Here is a 19,766-nt window from a genome sequence, read left to right as displayed (position 1 = left end):
GAACTTTTACCTGGTTAGGATGTCACTTGATGATTGAAAACAAAAAAAAAAAAATTCACTTTTTACCGTCTAAAAAAACACTGTAGGATTAAAGAATAAGAATAACAGTATTGTATCTTTGCGGGTTGGAGTTGGGTTTGTCTGTCCATTTACTGACTTGACAGACCCACCCTAGTTTGCCCACTTGCAAACCCTATTAAAAACGAATATTGAACCTGGTCGAATTGCAAATCTCTGGAAAAAAAAAAAAAGAAAAAAAAAAAAAACGACTGGTAAAGAACATGATGCCATCAACCTAGAATAAAAACAATTTCCCATCAAAGGAATTTAACAAAATAAAGAAAAACTAATCTACTTGTATGAACGTCATTAACAAAAAAACACCATGAGAACCAAACTTCAATTGTTGTGCAAATCTTCTACTGTTGTACAAATTCCCAAACTTCAACTAATTTGACAAAACTAATGCAAAGGATACGTTCTACGTTAATGATTTGATGTACGAGTTCCCTTAAACCCGAAAAGGGAAGGAAAGATACCACAATTACCTTCGAAAATGGTGCTTAGGCAAATCATATGCGCGTTAACCCTCTCTTGATTGCTAATCCAAAGGCTGCAAAATCTTTTAGAGTCAGAAAAAATGAAGGTGGAATTTTCATAGCTCTGTTCGCCGCCGGTCCCATCTTCTTCGTCAATGGAAACCGATAAAAAGGTATCACGGATGTGAATTTATCCGTCAACTCGAATGTATAGTCCGGTCGTGCCAGTGTTAAAACAGGCGATGCTAATGGAAGAAATTTATACATAGCCCACCTTTTCTCATTAATTTTGTTGGTAACTCGATTCTGCACAAAACAAGTCAGAACTTGAGTTACTTGTGCAACCAAATAATAAGAAATTATAAGAAAAAAAAAAAAATTTCTACATCGCTTCTTTGCTTTAGTGTCTTATATCCTTCAAGAAACCTAAAATCAAGCTTCTACAACAAGATGAAAAGGGATTCCAAGTGTATACAACACTAGCAAGTTTTGAGGCCACTAGAAAGCAGTCTGATGCAAACGACAAGCTGTAATTTTGTTTTATTTATTTATTCTTGTTTTAATGAAAAGACTTCACGAACATAGTTCCGACTGTTTTAGTTGCTTATGGAAAAGCACTCATGCTGCACGAGAGATTCCCTTACAGTAGTAAATTCATCATCATCATCATCATCCTTGCCTTTATCACATACGGATGGAGTCAGCCCTTCAGTAGTAAATTAATTTTTTTTTACTAACTATAAAAATCAAACAGCTCTATAACACAAGTTGCTGGCATATACATTTATAATTACAATTATTATAAAAATCAAACAGCTCTATAACACAAGTTGCTGGCATATACATTTATAATTACAATTATGATGTTGAAATGAGTACAGGTAAGTGACACGCCACCCTAAAAAATCAAGAAACAAAAACAGAACTGTATACGTGCAATAATATATGCACAAACTACCTTGCATATTCTATGTTAATGATTATTATTCGAGTAATTTGACAAAACTACGCTATTCTCAAGGTCAAGGGCAAGGTGCATTGATAAAGCACATCAATATCAAGGATCAGATAGAAATTAACTGAGAACATAAGGATTACTTCAAGAATTGTCTTGAACACGAGTAGTCCATGATGCACTTAGAGAATAGAAAGAAAGAAGATGTTTATCCAAAACTCGATATTTTAAGCAGCAAAACCCCAAATACAATACACTTAAACATGCAAATGTAAGCAAGTTAATGCGCCTACAAACCTAAAAAAACGTAAGAGAGTTGGGGCACTCTGCCACCCAATCTACATCATAGACCACGTCAATACAACATGCAGACAATAATGCATTTAGTAATAATTCAATGCTCATAAAGATGTCCATATAAAAAAACAGGTATAACACAGAACAAATACATGCATAATCTATAGAACTAATATGAATAATATTGTATAACAAACTTTATAAAACCATTAGCACATACAAAAATCAAACAAAAAGACAGACATTCTGAAAATCAAGAATAGCTACAAAATAGGAAATTATTGTTTTCTTGGCCTCTCTGAAGGTCTAAGCCCTTTGGCCCTTTTGTTCCTTTTGTTTCTTTGGGCTTCGCTCCCCTTTTTGAGCGTTTTTAATAAATTCTTACTTATCAAAAATAAAAAAAATAAATAGCTACAAAATATTTTTCAAATTGAATCACGCAATCCCTAAATTCCATTTGCACCATTGAATTTGAAAGCCCGATACCTGTTGTAACAGATTAACTGCAAATATGTCTCCTGACATCTCCACCATTGAACAAATGTCACCATCATCAATTCCAATTTATTCCATATTTCATCGAATGAGATGGAATAGGAAGTACAATTTATTTTTCTAAAAGGTTTTTAACACACATCCGCCACCTTAGACATACAAGTCCAATTTTCACTTAGTTTGAAATAATAATTTCAAAATGCATCATGTCCAGAATGCCCTCGGTCCAGCTCTCATTTTGAAATTACCAAACTAAAACTAGTTCGTTTATGTACAAAAAAAACAGTAACTAAAGTACAAAATGTGGTATTGTATTTCTTTTTTTTGATACAAAATGTGGTATTGTATTTCATCGTTTAAAACTATTTTGTACTAGCACAAAACTCTAAGGTACCCCTTCTAGAAAACAAACATATCATTTCTAGCATATGCTACGAGCACCCTAAAAAGTACGATTTGTTGTGCGCTACTTAACTGAGGCTAGTTTGGTAATTTCACAATCAAAGTTCGAGAGCATTCTAAACATTAAAGAAGAGTTAATAGTGATTCTCCATGCATTTGAAAATAATTTGCTAACTCAACCAAAGTGAAAAAATCAACACACAGTCCACGATTTGGGTATTTGAGACTACCAAGTCCATCTATATGCAGTTTCCCTATTATAAATTTGTTTTCATTAAAGCTGTGGAGAATTCGAGTTTGGTTCCACAAAGCTTCTAAGTGTCTTTCAAAAGTAACAGATGACTTAACATCCCTATCAGAAACTTTGGAAGTAGGTAACCCATTCCTAAAAAACAATTTTGTATATTCGAGGAATAGCCAATTTTGCTACAGAAAATGAAGCATGCCATCTTAGAGAATCTGTCCACAACAACTAAAGATAAAGAATCAGTGTCCGACACATGTCAGACACCGACACGCATCGGACATGTTTTTCCCCGAATATTTGGACATGGTACGGACACGTCGTGGACACATTTCCAACACGCCATGGATATGTGTCCAACACACATGTCCCATTCTTCAGGACATGTCGGACACCGACACGCATAGGATATGCCAAAAAACGTCTTGCCTCTTTTTTTTCCCGAATATTTGGACATGGTACGAACACGTCATGGACACATTTCCAACACGCCATGGATATGTGTCCGACACACGCGTCCCATTCTTCGGGTATATTGGAGATTTTCAATAAAGCATTAGAAAAAAAAGTTGGGTTGAAGTGTAAATATGAAGTGTTTAATAACTTTTAGTAATATGACGTAATTACATAATTGCTTAAAAAGTAGTAGTTTTATAAAATAATTTTATATTAAAAAAATCAGATATTTAGGCTTATATTTTAGTTCAAATGTTCAAGCATGCTTTGCTGGGCCAGTGGCTGCGTCCTCAGCATCTGATGCTGGTGTTGGGCCTGATAGGCCCAACTTTAATGGACGTTTGGGCCAGACTGGACTTGTTGATCTTCAAGGTAGAAAGAGGGTGGTCCAGTGGGGATCCAATAATAAGGGACTATCCATTTCATTACTAGGGATGCCCACCTCTTATGCTGATACGAAAGATAGAGAAAGGAGAGGTGTTAAGTATAAAGTGTATACATCCTCACAGAGAGACAAGAGGACATCGGCATCTCCGCTGCAACATGGGTCTAAGTGTAGACATTGGTCTGCGGCAGAGAAGAGTAACTGGGTGAAGGTTAGTAGACAAGAAATACTGGGTTGGGTGCAAGAGGGAAGAATTTTCGGCATGATAAGTGTTGTAAGAGTGTTCCAGAGAACAGCTTCGGGCCTCTCTCTTCAGTGGCTGAGTTTCCTGATGGTAATGGCCAATCCAATGCTTCACAGTGGCGTCATGAAAGGCGATGGTCACGTCATGAAAAACAAAAATGGGTAATTCGTAATCATACGGAATGCGGACCTGGTATGTATCATTCTCTGCAATCTCAAAAAATTCTCTCTACCCCTTCTTCTACTCCTTGTTGGGTGTTGAGGGGGGCAGTGGGGGAGAAAAATCGGAGACTTTCGCCTGTAATGGAAGGGGTGGCTGATGATGAGGAGAAGGATGGGAGGATGAACGAAAGTGGGTGCCCCGGTTTGTCAAAAAGGAATGCGACGCCCTGGGGGGATGGTTCTAGAGGTCTGATTGTGGAGATGTTGATGGGGTGACGGTTTGTGTGGGAAGAAATATGAGGTTCAAACTTGGTAATGAAGCTACATGCTTACAAGGCGCTGAATGGACTGAACCGAATTTTGGATTTTAGTTCTGATGCAAATGGGGAGGACTTGGATGGTAATTTAGGCACTCCTACTTGTACTGGAGTGGGTAGCACTGCTGATGAAGACAGTACTAGGGATATAGAGGACAATGCGCTCGTTGACAGGGAGTTGTTGGTTTCATGGGAGGAGGTTGAGGTCCTGCAGTTCATTGAACCACTTTCTGAGATACAACCAGAGGGGAGTTGGAGGGGTTTTCCTGTTGCAGCTCATGAGGATAGTGGGGTGGATTGGGTAAAGGAGAATATTGATAGTGTGAGTAGTTCGTTGGGGATTTCCTTTGAGCCAAAGGAAGAGGCTCGTATGATTTGCATTCAATTGCCAAGGGGAAGACTGGGGAGGAAAGGGTAGCAGGAAATGGACAGTGAGTAAGGAAAAGAGGTTGACTCCGTGGAGAGGGGGAAGGGAGGTTCACAGCTTGTTTTCCGGTGTGAATTATGAGGGAAGTAATGGAGCTGAGAGGAAGAGGAGCCATGAAAGGGGTAGAGGGAGAAGGAAAGGGGAAGGGTTATCCATTTTTTCTTGATGAAGTGCCGAATTATTTCTTGGAATGTCCGAGGACTCAATAACCCAGACAAAAGAAAAGTGGTGAAGACGGCGGTGAAGAAGTGGGGTGTACATGCAAGAGACAAAGATGGCTTCCATGTCAGATAGGGTTGTGAGGAGTTTTTTTTTTTTTTTTTTTTTTTTGTTGGGTGGGAGATTTTAGATGCCTTGGGAACGTCTGGGGGTATTTTGTTGATGTGGGATAGGAGATGGGTTTCTGTTGGATGTTTTCTGGTGTGTATGGCCCAGTTGAGGATGGGGAGAGGCACATTTTGTGGGAGGAGTTAGGGACGGTGAAGGATTAATGGTGTTTGCCGTGGTGTGTGTGTGTAGGTGGGGGGGATTTCAATATTGTCAGATCCCCTATGGAGAGATCAACAGGAGGAAGATGGACATCGGCTATAGAGTAGTTTTCTGAGTTCATTGACGGTTACCACCTGCATGATTTATCACTGGAGGGAGCTATGTTTACATGGGGGAGTTGTAGAGAGTCTCCTACTTTGGTGTGATTGGATCATTTTCTTTTCTCGGGAGACTGGGAAGAGAAGTTTCCGGACATGGTACATGCAGCTTTGGCTAGACCGACATCTGATCATATTCCTGTGGTTTTAGACTTTGGTGGATTAAGGATGATGAATGCTCCTTTTCGTTTTGATAATATGCGGTTACGGGATAAGGATTTCCAGGGATGTGTGAGGTCTTGGTGGGAGGGTATTAGGGTGGACGGTAACCTGAGCTTTATTCTTGCGAAAAAGCTTAAGGGATTAAAACATGATATTAAAAGGTGGAATAAGGAGGTGTTTGGGAATCTGGAGTGGAGGAAGAATAAGGCATTTGCGGAGATTGCCGAGATTGATCGGCGGGAAGGTGTGGGTGGCATTGATAAGGGCCAAAAAAGTAGGAGGGATGCGTGCCAGGAGGAGATTGGTGAGATTGCAGTGGCGGAGTAAATCTCTTGGAGGTAGAAATCTAGAGCCATATGGCTTAAAGAAGGCAATAAGAATACTAAGTTTTTCCATTGGCTTGCAAATGCTTATAGGAGAGGCAATCACATTAGGAGGATTACCATTGATGGGGGAGGGTCTGGTTAGGGAGGAGGATGGATGCAGGGGGATTCTCTCTTTTTATCATGGTTTGTTTACAGAGCCTTATTTATGGAGACCCCGGCTTGATGGTTTGCACTTTAACGCCGTTTCTAAAATTAGTAGGGTTGGTTTGGAGATTCCGTTTTCTAAAGAGGAAGTGTTGAAGACGCTAAGGAGTTGTAACGGGGACAAAGCTCTAGGCCGGATGGATTTACTATGAGATTTCTACTGGAGAGTTGGGATGTGGTTAGGGGAGAGGTGATGGCTACGTTTCATGCCTTCCATATTCAGGAGAGGTTTGAGAGTTCCTTGAATACATCGTTCATTGCACTTATTCCAAAGGAGGGAACTTCGGATGTTAAGGATTTTACACCTATTAGTTTGTTGGGCTACACCTATAAATTAATAGCTAAAGTTCTAGTATTGAGGTTGAGAATTGTTCTGGATGATATCATATCCGAGTCTCAAAACGCCTTTATTGGTGGGCGTCAGATTCTTGATTCAGCTCTTATCGTTAGTGAATGTGTGGACACGAGGTTGAGGAGTGGTGTCCCAGGGGTTCTTTATAAGCTTGATGTTGAGAAAGCTTATGATCATGTGAGTTCGAAGTTCTTGTTATACTTGATGGAGAGATTGGGTTTTGGGGATAAATGGAGGAGTTGGATTGAGGCCTGCATATCTTCAGCCAGATTTTCGGTGACGGTTAATGGGCCTCCAACCGGTTTCTTTGGTAGCTCGCGAGCTTTGCGCCAAGGGGATCCTTTGTCTCCTTTCTTGTTTATTATTGTTATGGAGGCTCTTAGTAGGTTGTTAGGGTTGGGGAGGGTGGTGGAGTTGGGTTTTATTAAGGGGTTCATGGTGGGTGGGGGTGATGCTCATCAAATGGAGATATTTCGTTTATTGTTTGCGGATAACACGTTGGTGTTTTGTGAGGCCGAGGTGTTCGAGATGAGGTACCTGAGATCGGTGCTAATTTGTTTTCAGGCGATTTCAGGCTTGAAAGTGAATGTAGGGAAGAGTGCCTTGATTCCAGTGGGGGAGGTGCAGAATATTGGTGAGTTAGCTTCTTTGCTTGGATGTGGAATCAGTAGCTTTCTGATTATATACTTGGGGCTACCTTTGGGAGTTTCTTCGAGGACTATGGGTGTTTGGGTTCCGGTGGTTGAGAGGGTTCAGAGGAGACTTGTAGGATGGACGAAGCAGAATTTATCGAAAGGTGGGAAGGTCAATCTTTTGAAAAGCACACTATCAAGCCTACCTACTTATTTTTTATCTCTCTTCCAGATTCTATCTGTGGTTGCTAGTTCGATTAAGAGGCTTCAGAGGAATTTTCTATAAGGTGGATTGCAAAGAGAATATAAGTATCATCTTGTTCGTTGGGAGCAGGTTTGTAGGCCGATTCAGGCCGAAGGCCTAGGGATAAGGAGGTTGGTGCCATTTAGTAAGGATCTCCTTGGTAAGTGGTTGTGGAGATTTGGAGTGGAACGTCATAAGTTGGAAATCCATTAAGAAATGATGGAATGAGTTCTCCAAACACATCAGATTCAGAGTTCAGGATGGTAGGGACGTGAGGTTTTGGAAGAATCTTTGGTGTGGTGATTATACCCTTGCTTGTTCATTTCCCAGATTGTTTAGGATTGCTGTTGATAGGCATGCCTCAGTTGCTGACTGCTATCGACTTGATAGCGGGAGGTTGACTTGGGATGTGCGGTTTGTGTGAGCGTTTCAGGATTGAGAGTTGGACGATATTTGCAAGTTGTTAGATCGTTTGAATCGGCATGAGACCAATGGAAGAGATAGAGATTCGCTAGCTTGGGTGCCTGCTTCTCAGGGAATGTTTGAAGTGAGATCATTTTTTCAAGACCTCTCAGATATTACGGGGATTGTGTTTCCGTGGAAACCAATGTGGAGATCTAAGATGCCACTCAAAGTGGCGTTCTTTACTTAGACAATGGTGTGGGGCAAGATCTTGACGCTTGATAATTTGAGGAGGTGAAGACAAATCACAGTTAACTGGTGTTGTATGTGCAAGTGCAATGGGGAATCGGTGGATCATCTTCTTTTGCATTGTCCAGTGGCTTTGGATTGTTGGTGTCTTTTGTTAGGAATGTTTGGGGTTTCGTGGGAAATGCCTCCATCTATGAGAGGATTGATGGAGGCTTGGAGACGGTGCTATGTGGGAGGTCAAGCTCGTGGGTTTTGGAGAATGGTGCCCTTGTGTTTATGGTGGTGTTTGTGGAGGGAGCGGAATAATAGATGCTTTGAAGGAAAGGAATCCTCGATTGTTGTTCTTAAGTCAGCTTTTATTCAGCTTTTATTACATCTTTATATTTTTGGGGTTCGGGTAGGCTTTGATCCTCCCCGGAGGAGATGATTGATTTTATTTCTTCTTTGGGGCCATAAGATCCCTTTGTTGTTTCTGGGACATGTTCCCCTTTTGAACCTTTTTTGAATGAATTTGTTTAATTATAAAAAATAAAAATAAAAAAGGTTTTGTTATAGAGTTTAGTGTTCTGGAATTCTTGTGTTGTGGGCCTTAGACATTTTGGGCAGCTTAGCGGGGCTTTTGAACTGGGTTCACGTAGTTCTTCAAGTGACATTTGGTCACATTTGTTTTTGATAAGTGGCATTTGATCACATAATGTGTCCAGCTCTCTTTCACTTTCCAAGTGGCATTTGATCACGTAATGTTGTTCTTATCTCTCTCTCTCTCTCTCTCTCTGCTGGTTTCTTTTGATTGTAACCATCAACAACAAATATTGTTGGGAATTATGTCCTAAATTCCAATCTAATTAGGTTTCTATTTTAGAATTGTATTTTGTTAGGAATTTCTTCTTGAAAGTCTTGGCTCCAAGAAATTGTAATCCTTGTCCAATAAGGAATTGGATTTAGGATTCTATACATAGGTACCTAGGTTATGAGTAGAGACCTATGAGATTGAAAGAGATACTCTACTGTTGTAACATATCTATGGAATCATAGTGAAATCTTCTCATCCGTGGACGTAGGTCGGTATTGGCCGAACCACGTTATATCTTGTCTTTGTGGCGATTGCTTTATTGGCTTCCATTGGATCTCCATGTTCGTACGCTTCCACTGCCTCCAACAGATACGGACTTTCTCAGTGCAGGGGACACATGCAAGCCCACAGGCAACAAATGGACAGCAGGTAGCCTACCCCGCAACAGCGTCTTCTTTGATATCTAAATTTCCAATGTCCTCATCAACTCCAGCAATGTCATACTGGGTTGCCAGCTAACCCACCACCATATCCAAATCCAATGGTAACATAATAGGTAAAATGCCACTGTCACATTTAAGGCTATTCTTGCTTCACGTTTTATATAGTTTCCTTTTTCTTTTCTTTTTCCTTTTTACGTGTCAAAATCGACAATTTATTTTACGGTAACGGCAAGTTAATAACGCGGCCTAGCGAGCAATCATCGTACGAAAACGAACCAACTACACCTTCGTTCTTTGTTATAACCTAGGGAGTTATTTGCAACAGTGGGAGTTTTCTACAATTTGTGAAAAGTTTAGGGGATTACTGCAATTAACTCTAAAATGTACTGAATGAGACTAATTATAATCATAAGCAGCGATCTAATTTGGAGCCGTAGGCGAAAAATAAAAAGTGACCTTTCAACAATATAAGTAAAAATAGTCGCAATTCACAAACAAATTATACAAATATATGAAATATATATATATATAAATTTATAAAAACAAAAGTTAATTAAATTAAAAAATAATTAAAGAAAAAGAACAATGGAACCTTATTTAGAAAACCCCAATCCAATGCTCCTACAACTTCTTCAATATAATAAAAGTGTGTTCAAATTGAAAGTAATGAGTATTGAAAGAAGAAGAAAGAGAATTATAAACTTGTAATGAGAGAGGGAGGAGAAGACTTGTTGAAACTTGAAAGAGGAGAGAGTCGGTGAGGAATAAGAAAAAAAAAATATAGATAAAGATACAAGCTAGAAGAAGAATATGAATAAGTTTTCACCACTACCTCAAACAACATAAGGTTAAATACATTTTATAATATTTTAATGTTGGTGTAACTTATAAAGAAAAAATTTTAGTGCTGGTGTTATAAATGTGAATGAGAGAGAAAAAGAAAGAAGGGCGGAAAAAAAGAAGTTATTTAAGGATATAAATTTTTAGGCCGAATATTAAATTTCTGTATTGGTTAGGGTTTAATAAAAGGAAGGAGGAGAGAGAGAGAGAGAGAGAGAGAGAGAGAGAGAGAGAGAGAGAGAAGTCATTTAAGGATATAAATCTTGGGGCCCAATATTAAATGTGTATTGGTTAGAGTTCAATTGAAAAACAAAATGAGGGAGGAGAGAGAAAAAGAAAGAAAAAATATATTTTAGGATATATATCTTTGAGGCCTAATATTAAATTTTTATATGGATTAGGATTAAATAATATTAGGAAATAATTATAGTATAACCTGTATTAGGAAATTTTAAAATTTTGGGCCTTCCTATTGGCTGGGGCCTTAGGCGACCACCTAAGTCGCCCAAGGCTCCAGCCAACCCTGATCATAAGTTTATTTAGGCTTATTCAACTAACATAAATTTCAACCAACAGACAAGCATTTGCTCGTTGGGTTGGCTAAGTGAGGAAAATATATTGTAATCTCTGTGATCAAATTTTACAATGCTTAGAATTATATGAGAACATTGTTTCTTCCAAACAAACCAACTTTTTATTGTTGCAAGGACATGCTTATTCTACAAGTAATCAAACATGAGATTTCCTTATTATAAACTATTCAGGTAAGAATTAATGTTTGTTAAAATATTTTTTCTACATTATCATGGGTGTGGCAATACCATATCAGAAAGAGGGAAAAATTAACAATGACATTTATACTGGCTACGGTTCTCACCTTTGTCGGGCACCAACTGCACGACGATGAGGGGAGTGGCATGCCGAGATCCTGAAATTGAGACCTAAATGATGTTCTCTTTTCTGTGAAAAAGAAGAGATGGTGTAATCAGACAAGTGGAATATAATTCTTTTGTAAATATGCTTTTCTTTGTATCTCTGAAGCAAGGAAGACTTTTATTGAAGAAATATCAATAAATCACCTAACACTTCTGTTGCCAGCATGATCTCTTCACTTTCACTATTCATTATCATATAATGCCACAAGAAAATAAACATGAATTAGAGTACTCCAGCTTATTTAAAAAAAGATGAAACTCAAGAATGGGAAAAAAAAAATAGCATAAAATTTTCAGATTAATTAATTTAAGAAATTAAAATGCATCAAACCAGTCTATGTCACTCAAGTCTATGTCTTTGTCCTTCACAACAATCCCCGATTCTTGAAGCAGCGCTTTGATGTCTTTCACCACCTTTTCTTTTGACATCTGTAATGAAGGAAAAAAGAACTTCAGGGAAGTGTCATGTCAAAATCAAAATGACTCATAGAAATATAAGTTCTGATCTTGGGGGGGTGGGGTTTTTTTTTTTTTTTTTAGTTAGAAGAGGGAGGGGGGGGGGGGGGGGGGGGGTTTTGGTTAAGTACGGGAAAGTAACCACTTTCAACAAAAAAACCAACACTCAAAATTAGTAGTAAACATCCAGCTGGTCCAACCATAATGAGGGTTGAAGTGAACCCCAAGAAGCAATCACAAAGATCAAAAAACAAGTATACGAACAGCTTACATGATATCGTACAGACTGCCTATATGTTTCAATAGCATCACCAGCCCTATCAAAAACTTCAAGCAACAGCAGAGCCATTTTCATCACTTCCTTCTTATCCTTAAGACTATGAGTAGGCAACGGCAGAGACTTCTGCATCACTTCCTTCTTATTCTCAAGACTATGAGTAGAATTTTTAACATTGCACATTAATTCCACCTCCTCGTCAGTTAGTAATGCAATCTCTTTAAGGATGCATTGTCGGATCATCATGCCTCCTTCTACACCAGTACTATCTTTGCTCTGCAGCGTGCTCGGAGCCATAATCTTTTCTCGAGCCACCATCAGCAGAGCAGCCATTGGAATAAGTTCTCCCTCCATAGCATAATCATAAAATATATTACTGACATCCTTTGTGTTCCATGCAAGCAACCTATTGGTTTCTAATGGTACTTTCTGCACAAGCATTATTAAAATATCATAAGCAATCATTCATATACTCCCAATCACATGCATATATAAGCTAAAATATTCTTTCAAGACAAATTAAATCTGTAGCAAGAACAAACCATTTGTGGCAGGGAAAGAATAACAATCAACTTGAAAATAGACTGCTTTGGAGTCCAATCAGACAGGTATTGATGATAACTGCTCCAGCCAAACAAAAAGTACAATCAAGTAAGGAAAAAAGAAGTAGATATAGTGTGTGGACCAAATGGCTTATATTTCATGGGCTCTATCAAACAACTCAGAAATAAAAATAAAACATAACATCTACCTTAACATTTGCAGTGCTATATCAAGAGGCAGCAAGTCACCCTTGTATTCACCTTCTATGGTGCTGACATCAGTCCAAGCCCCGTGGCGAAGTAACAAGTCAATCATATCATATGAGAAATCTTCAGCGGCAATGTGCAATGGATATAATCCAACTTTAAAGGGGACATTAGGATCTACTATGAAAGGGTCTCCTTCAAGTAAAGCTTTGGTGCAATCTACTGCACCATATATACAGACCCAATCAAAAATATCGGGTGGACAATATGTAGCAAAAATAGTCTCTGGTGAATCTTTCAGCAATCGACTCTTTCTTGCTAATTGTTCTCCATATAGGGATTTCATTAGGGTAACAAATCCAGGCCTGTCATCCACGTTAACGACTTCTCTGATCTCAATTTCCAGCTCTAAATCCATATTTTCATCAAAACAAATATCTGGCAAATCCATCTGTCATTGTCAAGAGGTAGCATCAGTACACATGAGCATAGATAAACAAAGAAATAGAGGTTAGCAAAATTTTAAAAATAGAATTTGTAAGTACAAATACAACTTGAGACAAAATAAAGCAAAATGAAGCACGAGAATCATTTCAAAATAGCAGAAAAGATTATAAACAGTAATATATTACAAGTGAACAAAACGGAAGATGATAATGTAACAAGCAATGATGTGAAGTTCTAGAGCAAGACTCCACTTTATTTAAAAAAAAGATTGCAGCAAAGGCCAAATAAGTTATATGGTCAAGCTGTGAAAACAGCTCAATAAGTTATATAAACAAGCTGCAGAAATTTTTGATTGCAGCCGCATCGCTGGCATGTGAACCAAATGCATAGCTTAATTACATGATAAATAGATATAACATTTAAGATTGAATCCACACCTGAAGCATTTTGATCCGATTTGAATTTTTGCACTCAGCTCCTTGCACAACCATTTGGTATCAGGAAAACCTTCATACACGGACAGAAACAACATCCTCTGAGAAATTCTATAATAAAAAATTATGACACAATTGAGAGCCAAAAGGATTATATACTACAAGACTCAATTGTTTCCGGTGCACCCAAAAAAAAAAAAAAAAACCTTCTTCAGGCACTAAATACCAAACAAGAAAGACTGCAGTGCATACTAAAAAAGAGGTTCACATTTGATATGTATCAATAGACGATTGTGTTCTGACCTATTTTACATGGTATTAGTACATGATTTCAAAGGGACACAGCTAAATATTCATATAGTTTCACATCCTTCTATTTTTCAAGAGTAAAATAAAGTTTTTATGGAACAAAGAATGCTCGACATAGAATACTCACTCACTTTGAAACAAAAATGTATGCAAAAGGAACATAATAATACGATTTTATGTACAATCACATAATAAACTTGAATCATTGCAAATCCTTATTAGATACATGTCCATGTATCCACATGCGCATGCCTATATATTCATGATGCATATGCACACATAATTATATATCTATTCTCTATTTAAATGTTTGAAGCCCCATGATTATTTCTAACATTTAACAATTTATTTTAAAATTAAAATGCTTTATTTCCTCCATCATGATTGCCTTTGTCTTTGTGAATCATTGTTTTGTGTGCACTATGTTTTCTATTATATAAATTTTCATATGTGGACACAATGTCACAGGATTTTCAAGAAAAAAAAAAGTTAAGTGGGTTATCTTCGTTGCCCTTCATGCTTTAAGAGACATAAATTACACTTTTATCAGCTTTGTTGTGCTTCCAACTCCTTCTTCAACGCCTCACATAAATTACACCTGCGCTGGCCTCACATTAATTACACTTGCACGTCCTTTTCTTCGGCTAGCTCCGTACGGAAACAGCACAACAACGATTAGGTAACCAATTTAATGTCCTCATAAATGTATTTTCAAACTTTAAAAATATTGAATTCTTTTATAGACCAATTTAATGTCATCATCAATGTATTTTCAACTTTGAAAAATATTGAAGTGGTTTTATCAACATTTACAGAAAAAACACAAGTGATTAATCTGCCCAACCAAAATTTGGCAAGTCATTCAAGTTGGACAAAGGTATGTGTCCAAAAAAATATTGAACTGCTTTTATTTTTTGAATTAAATTTGTTATATGTGCATGCAAATCACATCTAAATTTAAAAAAACTAATTTCGCATTTGTAAATGTCGAAATTAATTTATATTGGGACTACCACAGATTGCAAGTGAAAGGTCCAATGACTTCTTCTTTACGGTAATTAATTATATACAGGCATAATAAATATATAGACAACGTGATACCAAAATTAAAACAAAAAACAAAAAATTAAATAATTGTACCACAAATAACTGAAACCAAGCAATAACTTGAAGGGGGGTTGCAATAGATATAAATGGAGAATAGATATACAGCAGATAAACATAGAAACTCAACTAAAATGTTTAATTAAAAAAATATATAGAAAAAAACAGCATAGCTACGAAACAACATAAACTAAAAACACAAGCAGGAACAAAAAAACAGAAAACAAAACAAAACAAAAACATAAAATCAAATAATAGTACCACAAATAACTCAAACCAAGCAATAATTTGAAGGGATTTGATATAAATATAAAGGGAGAACAGATCTACAGCAGATAAAACATACAAAATTCAACTAAAATCTTGAATTAATAAAAATATAAAAAAATAACATAGCAGGAACAAAAACAATAGTATTTTTGTCAACAAAGACACCTTTATCAAATGATAATACAAGCAGGAAGAAAAATATTGGTCATGTAATTGGCCAAGAAAAGTTAGAAAAATAATGTCATAAATCTATTTCCAAACTTCAAAAATATTAAATTGCTTTTATCAACCAATTTAATGTATCTCCAAACTTGAAAAATATTGAACCATTAACTCCACACACCCAGAAGTAAAAAAAAAAAAAAAAATGAAGATCATCATCATCCAACATAGAACTCAACAAACCCGGAACTAAAAAAAATTCTATTTCTAACATTTAACGATTTATTTGAAAATGAAAATTCCTTATTTCCTCGACGTGTTCCCAATACAAATATTACTGATTTATTTAAAAAATGCGCATGCACTGGAATTGTCACTGATTGGCTTTTTCCATTGTGCAGTTGTCACTGGTTGCTTGTTTTACTTCATGCTTCTCAGTAATTGGTTGTTATGATTTTTATTTTATTTTTTTAAATGCAAAATTGTGAATGATTGGGTGTGCATGAATCCCAGAAAAGTTGACCTGACCCATTTTTCTTTTCAGCAACCGTGTGGCAGGATTTCCGGAAAAAGAAAGTGAGTGGGTTGTCACCAGGTGAGAAGAAATGAAAAAATAAATAAATAAATAAAAACAATGAGATATATTTTCTCTATATGTGTAATATGTAGACACAATGTCAAGTTAGTGGGTTATCTTCGTTTGGCTTCATGCTTCAAGAGATATAAATTAAACTTATCCACTTTGTTGTGCTTAACTTCTTCCTTCATGGCCTAACATAAATTACACATGCGTCCGTAAGGAAACAGCACAACAACCATTAGGTAACTTTAACGTCCTCATAAATGTATTTTCAAACTTTTCAAAAAAAAAAAAAGAAAAAAAAAAAAGAAAGAAAGAATTCTTTTATCGACCAATTTAATGTCATAGTGAATGTAATATTTGTTGAATTGAATTTCTTATATTGCATGCAAATCACTTTTTACTCCGCGTTTGTAATAATGTCAAAATCAATTTATGTTGGGGCTACCACATTATGAAAGTGAAAGGTACAATGAATTCATCTTTATGTAAATACAGACATAATAAATATACAGACAACGCGACACAAAAAAATGAAAAAGTAAATAAATAATAAATAATAGTGCCACAAATAACTCAAACCAAGCAATAATTTGAAGGGAGTTGATATAGATAAAAAGGGAGAATAGATATACAGCAGATAAACATACAAAAATCAACTAAAATTTTGAATTAAAAAAAAATACAGAAAAACAACCTATCGACGAAACCACAAACTAAAAACACAAGCAGGAACAAAAACAATAGTATTTTAGTCAACAAAGACACATTTATCAAATGAAAACACAAGCAAGGACAAAAATATTGGTCATGTAATTGGCCAAAGAAAAGTTATAAAAATAATGAGTTTGTTGCAATATTTGGTGCATACTTCCAACCAAGTCCTGATTTTCATAAATCAGACAATGCCTCACTTGAGAGAAGAAATTCGAAAAGAGCCCAAAACATAGTATCCTCAAAATCAAACCAACAATTAAATCATGCCCAAAACATGTAAACCAACACCAACAGTCTCCCAAAAGACATCTGAAATGCTAATTGAAGAACATGAACATCCATTAACAAAAACCTAAAACTTGAAATAAATCTTACCGATTTTGGAAAGGATGATGAATCAGAAGTTGAGATGTTGGCTTGTTGTGGGTTAGTCGGTTGTACCCGAATGAGACAGATCTGCAATTTTGGTGTGAACTGTGAAGTTTAACTCGGGGTGTAGGCTGTGTAGCTAAGCCAGCGATGGCAAGGGAAGAGGAAGATTTCTTAGGCAGCGTGAGAGAGAGGACGGTGGAGGAAGGCGGTTCCACAGGGAGATTTTATCCCCGGTTGTGTTGTGAAACTGACAACCATACGGTGTTGATAGTGATATACAACTCTAGAAAAAGAGCTGTGGCGGGACGCCGAGAGTGAAATGGGAACTTAGGGTATGAATAATATATGTGTGCGTGTGTGGGCTGGGTTTTTTTTGTTTATGGGCCTCAGTTGGTCTAATCTAAACATTTAATGGACATACGTAATCCAATTGGGATTTTTTACTCTTTTTTTTTCAGTCCATGATATTTTACTTACTAAGACGAGCAAACTGCTGATTTAGGTTTTAAATATTTATGTTTTGATAAATAAAAAAAATGTTATTCTTATATGGTAGATGAAGATGCTTTGTAAAATTTCAATTTAAATAAGGTGGTTGATTGAATTATGAATTTAACTTTCTCTAATATTTGAAGTAGCATACAAATAATATTGTTGTTGATCGAATAAAAATTTGAAGTTATAGTTTCAATTAATTAAATACACAATGATACAAATATTTTATTATTAAAGGCATATTGTTTAGTTAATATCGATGGCATAAAAAAATGGACACCAACAATTAAATAAATACCCAAAAAATAGATATATGAATTTGATGTGAGAGCAAATAGATAAGAGAATCATCCTTCATGATCGTCACTTACTTTTAAGATTTTTAAACTAGCAATTTGAAATAAAATTGGCAACGTGGTAAAGAGTGGCAGCAAACAATCTCAAATTCAAGTAGGGTAATCTACACAAACTTTTATGATGGTTTGTCATAATTACGCGAATCCCTTTTATGGTTTGGTAATTTACTCGAACCTTTCTTGATAATGAAAATATTTTACACGGACATTCCTTATGTATGATGGACGGTCAAATACACTAACGGATCTGTCAAAATTACTAAAATACCCCACATTGTTATCTTAAATTACTAAAATATCCATAAACTTTTTATAAGAGTGACGTCATATCTATATACTATTCTAAAAGTGTAAGGAATTTCTTAACACTTTTAGATTTCTTAAAAATACAAAATAATTAAAAATAAAAATAAATGATATTAAAAGAGAGTAATTAATTTAAAATTTAAATTCACTTTAAATATGAAGAGAATATTTAATATAGAACTTGAAGGACCAAACCAAATTTGAATTTTTTTTGGTATTTTGTTTTCTTGTTTTATAATGACATAGTTTATCACTTTTAGATTTCTTAAAAATATATTAAAATCTAAAAGTGTAAGGAATTTCTTAACACTTTTAGATTTCTTAAAAATACAAAATAATTAAAAATAAAAATAAATGATATTAAAAGATATATTAAAAGAGAGTAATTTTTTTAAAATTTAAATTCACTTTAAATATGAAGAGAATATTTAATATATAAGTTGAAGGACCAAACCAAATTTGACTTTTTTTTGGTATTTTGTTTTCTTGTTTTATACTGATGTAGTTTATCACTTTTAGATTTCTTAAAAATACAAAATAATAAATAAAAAAAATGATATTAAAAGAGATATTAAAAGAGAGTAATTAATTTAAAATTTAAATTCACTTTAAATATGAAGAGAATATTTAATATAGAAGTTGAAGGACCAAACCAAATTTGACTTTTTTTTGGTATTTTGTTTTCTTGTTTTATATTGACGTAGTTTATTTAGTCTCTTGTGATTTCAATTTTTAAAAAATTAAAAAATATATGAAATTGGGAAAATAGTATTTAATATAGAATTTGAAGGGGCAACCTTCCCAATTTCAGTTTTTATTCATTCTTTAAACATGATACACCAATGGACCATTTTAATCATTGTACTAATTGTTGTTTCACTATTCAAATTTTAGTTATATTTGAAAATTTAATTAATTTCAGTTTTTATTCATTCTTGAAAGAAGATATCCCTTAATGGGTGGACCAAACCAAATTGCACTTTTTTTTTTTGGTATTTTGTTTTCTTGTTTTATACTGACGAAGTTTATTTAGTCTCTTGTGATTCCAATTTTTTAAAAATAAAAAAATATATGAAATTGGAAAAATAGTATTTAATATAGAATTTGAAGGGACAACCTTCCCAATTTCAGTTTTTATTCATTCTTTAAAGATGATACACCAATGGACCATTTTAATCATTGTACTAATTGTTGCTTCACTATTCAAATTTCAGTTATATTTGAAAATTTAATTAATTTTATGATTGTATGTTCATTTCTAACTCATGCAATCTGCATTGCAAACCTTCGTACTGTTATTCATGGTTTATTTCCTTCCAAAGAGCTCGAAAAGGTTAGTTTCTTTTGCTTCTATGTTGATACAATAATTTTTATTCAAAAAAAAAAAAAAAGAAGGTATTTTGTTGTTAATATTCTTTAATTTCCAAATTTTATTTGTTAAAAACCTCAACCTCTTAGATTTGGCTGTGTTGCAACAATTACAATATTGCCTTTGACATTTTGCTATCAAGGTAAATTTTCCTTTTGATTTTCGTTGATTTGTAATATAGATTTTCATTGAACTGTGTTATAAAGTTGTTG

The 19,766-nt window shown here is 35.3% G+C and overlaps 1 protein-coding gene across 1 annotated transcript; it reads right to left on the bottom strand.

Annotated features, from left to right (window-relative positions):
• Positions 1-336: 336 nt before the first annotated feature.
• LOC132303340 (uncharacterized) lies at positions 337-17,363 on the bottom strand. Its single transcript, XM_059800566.1, has 9 exons — positions 17,032-17,363; positions 13,518-13,587; positions 12,636-13,084; positions 12,427-12,505; positions 11,879-12,313; positions 11,483-11,580; positions 11,296-11,333; positions 11,094-11,176; positions 337-845 (listed from the first exon to the last, which is right to left on the bottom strand). The coding sequence occupies exons 2-9, from the start codon at positions 13,569-13,571 to the stop codon at positions 573-575; spliced, it is 1,509 nt and encodes a 502-aa protein (XP_059656549.1). The 5' UTR covers positions 13,572-13,587; positions 17,032-17,363; the 3' UTR covers positions 337-572.
• Between the last annotated feature and the right edge of the window lie 2,403 nt (positions 17,364-19,766).

This window comes from Cornus florida, unplaced genomic scaffold (genome assembly GCF_030987335.1).
Source record: "Cornus florida cultivar Cherokee Brave unplaced genomic scaffold, ASM3098733v1 CherokeeBrave_3.0.0_Hap2_Chr04, whole genome shotgun sequence".
Lineage (NCBI taxonomy): Eukaryota > Viridiplantae > Streptophyta > Magnoliopsida > Cornales > Cornaceae > Cornus > Cornus florida.
This window is presented reverse-complemented; position numbering and strand designations above follow the sequence as displayed.